This window comes from Antrostomus carolinensis, unplaced genomic scaffold (assembly GCF_000700745.2).
Source record: "Antrostomus carolinensis isolate BGI_N321 unplaced genomic scaffold, ASM70074v2 scaffold16218, whole genome shotgun sequence".
NCBI classification, from domain to species: domain Eukaryota; kingdom Metazoa; phylum Chordata; class Aves; order Caprimulgiformes; family Caprimulgidae; genus Antrostomus; species Antrostomus carolinensis.
This window is the reverse complement of record NW_010335125.1, coordinates 27,788-37,592: the sequence shown is the minus strand read 5'-3', so window position 1 is coordinate 37,592 and position 9,805 is coordinate 27,788. Positions and strand designations below refer to the sequence as shown.

Here is a 9,805-nt window from a genome sequence, read left to right as displayed (position 1 = left end):
ATTTTAAGCCTTTCTGTGATTTTTTCATTGGATGAAATTGTGGCTGCAGGTGATTTGATAAGAACTTGGTTTTGCATATACTCAAGACTTAGGTTTTAATTTACCCGAAATAGATGGCTTGCCTCTTCTGGTCTGTAAAATTTTTGTCTGTGATATTAAGATTTCAAGACTACTTATGTACCTCAAGGTAGAATTTGACAAGTATACCTTTCTTTTGACAGCTAGAAGATGGACACACTTTATTTGACTACAATGTTGGACTGAATGACATAGTTCAGCTTTTGATACGTTCTGAATCTGAAGCTCCTACCACTGCTTCTGTGACAGATCAGGATGGAGAAGTCAGTCCTTGTGCTGTTTCGAACTGCAAGAACAAAGTCAAAAAAACAAATAGTGGATCACCCAGTCAGCCGTCTACATCATCTCGCTCGTTTCTCATTGATCCTGGCATTGGATTGTACAAGGTACGTACAAACTTTAAAGGCTGGAAATCTGCCTCAAACTTGTGGGTTTAATTTTATTGTTAAAAACCTTTATTGTTTTATTATATAAAAGTGTGCATCCTCATTGTGTTCTTTCATGATTTGACATAATTCTCCAATCTGACATAAGTCGAAGTGACTTAATTTAAGCTGACTCTTGCAGTCATGAAGGTGTCCATGTACCAGGCTCATTGGTGGTGCAAGTTTCATGAGAGTTCATAAATTCTTGACCCATCGTGTTATCCAAAATGTGTTCTTCAAAAAGTTTAGTGTATCTGTGAGACAGAAGTACTTTCTGTGGACAGAAGAAGCTAGTAAAAAAAAAAAAAGTGGAAAAGTGTAGCTTTTCTTCTACTTATTTTTTTCAAACTTGGCAAATATTTTTTCTTAATAGTAATGTTTCAGTGCTGCATTAGAACTAGATAAACTACGGAAATACACAGCTTCTTTACATTGTATGTGATGTAGGGTTTTAGGAATCGCATGTATCGTATTCATGGTTAGTTTTGTCCCTCGTTGAATTTTTTTGTATTGACATGTAGGATTACCAGACGTTTAATTTAAAGAGAAGATGGGCAGTTTCCAGATTGCTAGCTCACTGGATATTTACTAGAATGTGTGTATATATAGGGAATGGCAGCCTTTTATCTTCTGTTTGAGTATTTCTCTTAGATAAGAAATATCCCAGACAGTAATTGTTTGCTGGAAAATGTCCAGAATTTCAGAGAAGGAAAAGGAGGTTGAGGCTGCCATATGTATACAAGTTAACTTCAATTAGAGGAATGCTGTTATTTAGACCTGTCACCCGAATGGGAAGTTGTCTTAGTTTCATCTAGACTGTTACGTAATGTTTCAGCAATTAAGTAAAAGTTGTAGGTTACTTACTCTGCATTCCTATAGCATTCTGTGCAGGGAGCTCTATTCATTCTGAGGAGTCAGGGAGTCAAAAAATCAGTAGCTTCAATATGGAGACAGAAGCTTCCTTTTTTTTTTTTCTTTTTCTGTTAGTGTGGAGAAAAATCCCAGTTCTTCAGTTCTGATGCTTTACAATTAATCAATGACTGTAAAAGGTGTAATATGAGAAAGGATAGTGAGAATACTGGAGAGATGGGAGGCTGCAGAAGATCAGTTGATCAAAAGAGGGGAGTATTAATATGTATATTTTGAAGAATGCTAAGAATTTTATCAGGTAGTCTCTTATCTGTTTTGTTCAGGATTTAAGCAGAAATTAGAACAGGGAATGGTGATTTTGGCGAACATACTCAAGGAAACCTGTTCTTTTGAGTCAGCTGGAATTTTTGCTATCTCTGATATGAGGGACCTGACACTTTCTCCTTCATTACCTGTGAATTGATTACTTTTTCAGCCGACCATATGTTTTTAATATATAGAGAGAATAATAAGGGTACAGTCATTGCATTCTTTGCTATTTGTAGATGACAAATAGGCTGATAGATGGCAAACAGATGATATAGAGAATATCAGCTTGCAGAATCAGGGAACTTTTACAAATATATTTTTAGCCAATAATGTAATTCAAAGGTAGTAAACTTGTTTAATAGAAGTCAATTAAAAAAGCCATAAACTAAGCTGTATTAAATGGCTTAATAGATGGATGTATTTAATTATTTTACATTTGCTTGTTTGTTAAACAGAAGGAATTGTCTAGTTATAGGATGGAATAGTTTGTTAAAACTTTTTTCTGTCTGAGCAAAGTCCTGTGCCTCACTGGATCTGCATCCAGAGCTGGACTCAACAGGATACCTGTTACTTACTCCACAGTATGAATAGTCTCAGCCTCTGTGCCATCCTTTCTCTTTCTGATTTCGGCTACCAAAAAGAAAGGTAGACTGTATGCAGCCTGCATTTATTTATTTATTTATTGAAAAGGTGGTAGACTGGTAGAGTTGATATTGGAAATAATAGTTAATAATAATTAAATTATTGTTAGATGATTAAAATAGTGATTGAAACTCTGTGTGGTCATTGCATATTATGTCATTTGGAATCATAGAATGGTTCGGGTTGGAAGGGACCTTAAAGGTCATCTAGTCCAACCCCCCTGCAGTGAGCAGGGACATCTTCAACTAGATCAGGTTGCTCAGAGCCCCAGCCAAACTGACCTTGAATATTTCCAGGGATGGGGCTTCTGCTACCTCTCTGAGCAACCTGTTCCAGTGGTTCACCATCCTCATTGTAAAAATAAAAAAATCAGAGTGCTTTAGCTTCTTTTATATTCCAATTGTACCTGACATATGATATTTATTTACATGGGCTCTGAAGGACTAGTAGTGGGTGCAATTATGCTCAACTCCTGTTCCTTGTTATTAAAACTGGGAATTGTTAGTGGTGTTTGGTTTAAGAACTGGGGTTCCATGCCAGGATGGACTCAGCATGTGTAAAGGACACCACCTTGGCTAAACAGGGTACCTGTGGCTGACCTCCAATGCCGAAAGGAGGAATACAAGGCAGGTTACAAGAGGAGTTTCAGTAACACTGGTTGGGCGTGCGGGAATGATGTCAGAAAAAACACAGCTCTCTTCAGAAGCATGTGCATGTTTCTCCTTCCGATTCTCACAGAGTGTTCATAACTTTCCATCCAAAAATCTCTGGCTGTAGTAAAAGCTTTTTAACTGAGAACTCTTACCTAGCTTGGAATAAAAACCATACAAACCGAATCTATAATTAAAACCAGTATTTGTTTAATACTGTTCACAAAGAGCTACTGAATCAGATACCACTAACATAAAATAGTTGTCTCATGCTTCTCAGTGGTCTGTGATAATAATTATTTGCCTTTACTCTTTGCAAGGATAGGAAGTCTCTTGTGTAACTATACACATCAAATTACAGAAGGATGCATTGCAGAGGAATGATTGAGGGAGTTAGGAAGTTTGCAGTAATTTTTTTTTTTTTCTTTTGTCTGGATCTGATGATGGTTTTTGACTTGGCTAACATGGCTTCTCTTGCACTTTTGTATCTGGTTGCAAGACATAGCAGCAGGTGAGGGATTCCTTAGTAGTGTGTGTGTCTCTCAACTGTTTTTGAGAGGGGAAAATAAAAAAGCACTTTGAACTAGAAGTATTTCAAACACCTAAGTTTGTGGCAGGATGTCTTTGAGGATTCCTTCCAAAATCCACTGTTTATGTTTAAAATAGGTTGATAGATTTAAAATGATGTGGTCCTCTGATTTGTTTGTTATGGAGCTGAAATGCTCATCCTGGTGAAAAGCTGTACTTTGAATACTGTAGGTTAAAGGAATAAAAGTTTAAAAATACATGTTGGTATTTTATATATGAGGAAAAAAAAAGATTGAGTTTTGTAGGTTGTTTTACAAAGGTGAATGAAAAGAGTAAAATGTGAAGTACTGCTTTCTTGGGATAAACTTTTTAGCTCAAACTGCTGTCAGTTGCACTTTCTACCTAAAGACTGCTTCACACAAAATACTAAAAGTTACTGAGCATGTTTTTTGGCTTGCTGTTGTGAAAAATACAATAAGATAGTTCAGTTTATAGAAACTAGCTTTTGGGGCTAGTAAGTATCTGTCTGCCACTATGTTGACAAAGGATGTAGCTTAAACCTCGTCTATGATATATATATGTATGTATATATATATATATATGTATGTATCTCATGTTGTTTATTATAGTTGTTTTCTATGGTACAGCTGTACAGTAGTTCTGTTGCAATATTTTTTTTTTTATACTTGGTGTACTGCTGATGAAGTATTCTTTATTTTTTTTCAGTGTTCTCAGTATTATTAAAGGAACAGCTGCTTAATTTACTCAGCTTAATTTGCTGAATTTCATTGAGAAACTGAAACATGATTTAGAATAGTAAAGTCATTTGCTTGCTTAATACCAGTATTATTCTGGGTACAGAAGGGAAAAATTCTGAGATAGTTTCATTTCTTACAGTCATAAGATTTTGGCTGACTGTGGTGGCAACCTCATTAGACATTTTTCTTCCTTCTCCCTCCTTGAGTCTTGAAGGGTTGAAAAAATCTCACGGGACAGAAAGAAGGTTAAATAATAATTCCAAGTTGGAGGCAATGGAAAGTCTTCAAACCCCTTGATCATGAGCTAGTGTTTTAATGCTGTGTATGCTTCTTTTAGTTCTTTTGGCCATAAAAACCAATTGGTGAAGCAAGAAGAAAGGATAATGAAAGAGGTTAACCTAACTTTAGGGGGTGGAGCGGGGCAGGGAGGAAGTCTAGCCTTGATTTTTAAGATTACATACAGATTATATTCATACTAGATTTTAATGAAGGAGGAGCAATAAAATACTGAAAGTGCAACATATTAATGACTGCATGTTACTTCAACTTGCTTAAGCTCAACTAGTTACTAGAGTTGATTGTTTTACTCATAACAAAGTTAAGCAGTAGCAAAATAAGTTGTCATTTTTTCTTATTTGGGAGTATATAAAATAAGCATCAATTCATCATTGAATTTTCCTTTTAGATAAATGAATTGGTGGATGCTCGTGATGTCAGCATTGGAGCCTGGTTTGAAGCTCATATAGAAAATGTTACCCGGGCAACAAAGGGACATAAGAATGGTAAAGCTCAAGGAAAGAGTGGTAACGCTTACAAAAGGACTAATGGAAACTTAAGCCAAGATCATTCTAAAGAAAATGCAAAAAATTTGGACAGTACACCATCCACATCTTATTCAGACTGTATGGACACTGATGAAGAAGCTGTTTATCATATCAAGTATGATGAGTAAGTGCTCCTGATACTATTTTGAGGACATCACATATTGTTATTTGGTTTGTATAAACCAAGAATTTCTTGAAGAAGCTTGGAATCAAAGAAAGCAAGTTCAATATTGCAACCAAGGAAAAAAAATTAAAAAATCATAACACTTTTCAGTTGGATATAGTGAATACATTTGGAGTAATGATATTTTGCATGCCTATATCCTTGCCAGGTACTAATTTCTTTGTCTGTAGGTTTTTCCAAGTAAAGTATTGTTTTAAGTTTTTTGAACTATTCCCTGTGTATATTTGATTCCTCTCATTGGAGCTGAAGAAGGATTCTCATGAGACCAAATTTTGTTACTTGATTTGGATCAATCTTGTTCCAAATAGAACTGTTCTGCACAAAATTGCAAGTCTGCACTTGCAGTTAAGGTTTGTTATAGAGAACTTTGCGACTGAGGCCATGAATTGATTCTGAACTGGAGAGAGGGCATTAAGGGTGGGTTGTAGGGTTTTTTCTCTTTATTTGTTTGTTTCTGTAGTAAAAGCAAAATCCAGAGCTTGAAATGTGTGGGTGGGAAACCCTGAGTTTGGAGGGATTTCTTATTTATGAACAGGATTTGCACCACTTTGTTTGCTTGAGAAATCGGTCCAATTTTTTTTTCTTTATTAATAACATGTTAAAGCATTAAGTAAAGCTTCTAAATGAATTAGACTTTAAATGAATTCAGGATTTTTAATTTTTGGTACTGAGATTAGTAAAAATACTGTAGTTTGTGCAATGTAGGATTAAGGTAGAAAGATGCAAAGTATTTCAGTGTTAACTAAATGTGTATTTCCAGGGTAAGTGTTTAGAGCAGCTATTTCAACGTTAGTTATTTTAATATGTAACTGTGACGCTGACTTACATAGAGCACTTTTTTATTGCTCTTACTGGTAGCAGATACAACTTACTGCACTTTTTTAACTCTGTATGTTGAGCTCAGATTCTGTATCTGCAAATATGTAAGTTTTCTACTTAAAATGTTAGAGATTACAAAAGTGGAAGTAGAAATGTAAATATTTCATTGAATATTGCAAGAAATACATAAAAAATAACTTACTGTGAAAGCAGTATGATGAAAATGAAAATATTTTCTTTTGAAATTACATGTCTGTTGTGGTGTGATTTCAAAGATCTGGCTTTAAGGTTACCGAATTTTAAAATACTGTTGATACAGGTAAGTTAGCCATGAGCAAACATTTCTGAAAAATAGTGTAACTGTTGCAGTGAATTTATGTTCCTTCTCTGTAGATACTGTTGTTTTCACCAGTTAAAAGTGCAGAAGTACTCATACTAACACAACAGGTCTGATTTTTCTTTGCCAAAAAAGAGAAGATTGACCTCTGTGTATTTCAGGATCAAGCTGTTCCCTTTCAGCAGGTGGAGACAGGTTTTAATTTTTACTATAAGGTTATGTATAGCAATTGTATATTCTTAGACAACAAAACTAGGTAAGGCACAGAAACATAATGTTACAACATAGTCATTGAAGTCACAGTTATTTAACTGATCAATCTAAGGTATTGAAAGTTTGAGCTTTTGGAAAGAAAAACTATTTGAAGGCTTTCTGGAAAGTGAGACTTGTACATTTATCAGTGATTGGGTTTTTGATGAATGCTGCTGATACAAATCTTTCAAGGTCTCACTTTTTTCTTTTAGTGTTACCTAACATGCATATTCATATGCTAGTTATGTGTGCACTCATACCACTTTGTTTTTGCACACTACTGGTTACCTCTGGTGTCTGTAGACCACGTGTGTACCCTGCAACCTATATGCGTAATGGGGATAAAATAGGGAGGTCATGGTGTGCTTTACCACACAGTTACTCTCTGCTCCAGAAATTGTTATCTAATTTATCTGTTCACTCCTCTTCTTCAAGGTTCCCATTTTACTGCTAGTACTATTTTTTTCTGTACAGTTACCTGTTTGATTGTTTTATTTATTTTACTGCCAGGTGTACTTGGCATTCTCTAGTCTGTCCTTGCTGTGTTGTTCTGGCGAAGCTCTTTTCACTTTTATCTCCTAAAGAAGATGATTCTGTTGGGTGGCATAATTTCAGCTCTACCTTGCCTGCAACAGGTATATTCTTATGAGACATAGAAAACTCTTGGCTGTTATCTGAAAGAGAATAAAAATGGCTGACAAATGGATGACATAAGCCCGATACCTGTAAGGTCATCAACGTTACCTGAATACATTGGAAGGACTATGTGTCCTTCCCAGGTTCCTTCCCAGTGGTGGACCCAAGTTCACAACATCTCAGATCATCACTTTTGCCCAGTTTCCAGACTGTTTCTCTGTCTCTACCTGTTATATCCTTCCAGTTTGGAAAAAAAATCACCAAAAAGAAGGTTACAGCTGAGGAATAGGTCACCCTCAGTGCACTGAACTGGCCTCCTCCAGCCCCTTGACTTTGTTCCAAGGTTTCATTGTGATCAATAGTAAATATGCTTTACTGCAACATGTGTTGTGGCAGATTTAGTGTAAACCTCCACCAAAAAAAAAGAAAAGTTGAAGCAGCATCTTCTTTTTTTGTTTGTTTCTTTTTTCTCGCCCCCCCGCCCTTGATGGCTGTAACCAGTAATGCTGATAGCAGTGTTTATGTAGGAGATACTGGAAGTCTATGCAACCCTGTCTCAGGATCATGTCTTCCATCAACATAGGCCCAGTTCTTGCAACAAAGTCCCCTAGGGCAGACCTGTCTTGCCTTGCTGTCTCCAAAACACACAGATCCATGTCTTGACTCAGGTGAAGGCATGAAACTATTCTTTTCCTTCCTTTTCTTAGCTGTCCATGGGTGTTCATACTGTATTCATAGGTGCAGGACTGAGTTACATGTTATTTGACATAATCTATCTCAGAACTGTGTAGCTGGGAGTTTTATCCAAAAATGAAAACTTCACCTCAGTAACTCTCTTAGTCTATGCTTGTCGGAGAAATTCACCCTTAGCCTTAGTTGCCTTACTAATTTATACTGGAGTGCACTTCTCTCTACTTTGAAGTTTTTTAGGGGTGGTAAGAAAATCTCTCAAAGAGCAGGAAGAACTAATTAAGAACTTTCATCCAAAATGTGTCCAGAAATTGTGGTGTGTTTACCCTCCCTCCACCAGTTTCAATGAGGGATAATGCTGCCCTAGCCAGTGGTTCTGCGTAGTCCTGTGACTGTGCATTGAGGAGCCTTGGTCTGTACTGGCTTGCTTGTATGTTCCACACCTGATTCTTTGAAAGTCCTTTGAACAGCATCAACAGATCTGATATTCATCTGACTTTTTTTTTTTTTCTGGCTGGAAACATTTTGACAGTCCTATCAAGTGAAGAATCCAATCGATCATTGATTCTTTCTCAACAAGGTAACTTTTAGGTCACTATGTTCTCGTAAGAAAAACTGTTTGTAAAGGATGAAGCAGGACTTGCTTTTCCCTTAAATGAGAAAGCTGATTTTAGTGATCCTGCTAGATTTACATATCACAAGTCCTGTGCAAAATTTGTTTTGCAGTTTTGAGGTTTGGTAAAACCCACATTCTTCTAATAATTTGTTTCATAAGAGTGTGCCTCCTCTGAGGGGCTGAGTTTTCATTTGTTCCTCTTCTCTTTCTACCTTGTTTAAATAGTGTAGTTGTGAATGTGAAGGGGAAGAATATGACAGAGCTATTCTAGCAAAGGGTACAACCAAGAGAAATTAACCTTTCTGGGGAAGAGATTAGTTATGGTAATGTCAAAGGGGTAACTACCTTATGGCTAGACAGAGCCCTGCTACCAGCTGTGACTGCTACAGGTAGAAGATACTACATATGCCCCCTTGATTTTGTAGGGAACAGAATAGGTGAGTTGTTTTTGTTGTTGTGGTTTCCCGGTCCCTTCCCCACCCTCCTGAGGCTGTATGCCTAGCATTTAATTAAATTGCTGCAATAGTTGTATGGCACACATATTTCTGCAGAGGGATGGTTCTGCTTGTAGAAAACCTAGTAGTGCCATTCAGAGGAACTGAACTTCTCAGTTCCAGATTAAACTGGAGTCACAGGTCTTGATAAGCTCAAAGATCTAAAAAGCTTGTGGTGTTTGTTCAAGAGCCTTGTCTTCAGCAGCGAGGAAGAGAGAGCAAAGTATCAATTTTATCAATGCTGACGTTCAGTCATTATCAGTTCCCTTGGCACCCAGTTGTGGCTATGGAGCTTTTGCCTGAATGCAGTCCATGTTCTGCATTCAGTTCTCAAATGCATCCTTTTCCCTGGAGGCAGCGTGGTTTATGGGTGTGTTCCTATTTCTGCCAGTGTTGTCTTCCTCCCCTTCTGCCACTTTATTCACTGTATTTCTGTTTCAGCTTTGCATTTGTTGGTATCACAAAGAGCCATTAAAGACTTTGAAGTCAAGGGTATGCTCTCAAGTTTCGTACGCTGCTATCATAACTTCTTTCTTCTGCTCTGAGCAACTGTCTTTTAATACAGAAGAAGATGTGTACCTGTCTTGAATAGAAGAAAGCTGAATCTTTGATTGAAAGGACTTATGAGGAATCCAGCACATGCTTAGATCCTAAAGTTAACTGAGGTTACTGTAGGTAGAGTCTCCACCCCAG

General features: G+C 36.8%; 1 protein-coding gene across 1 annotated transcript in view; it reads left to right on the top strand.

Moving 5' to 3' along the window:
* Window positions 1-221: 221 nt before the first annotated feature.
* LOC104529984 (E3 ubiquitin-protein ligase UHRF2-like) overlaps window positions 222-9,805 on the top strand; it is a gene marked incomplete at both ends in the record, with an annotated part of 34,634 nt that continues 25,050 nt past the window's right edge. Inside the window, 2 exons of the mRNA XM_010174441.1 lie at window positions 222-464; window positions 4,946-5,208. Coding sequence (XP_010172743.1) covers window positions 222-464; window positions 4,946-5,208 — 506 coding nt within the window. The remainder of the gene's footprint in view (window positions 465-4,945; window positions 5,209-9,805) is intronic.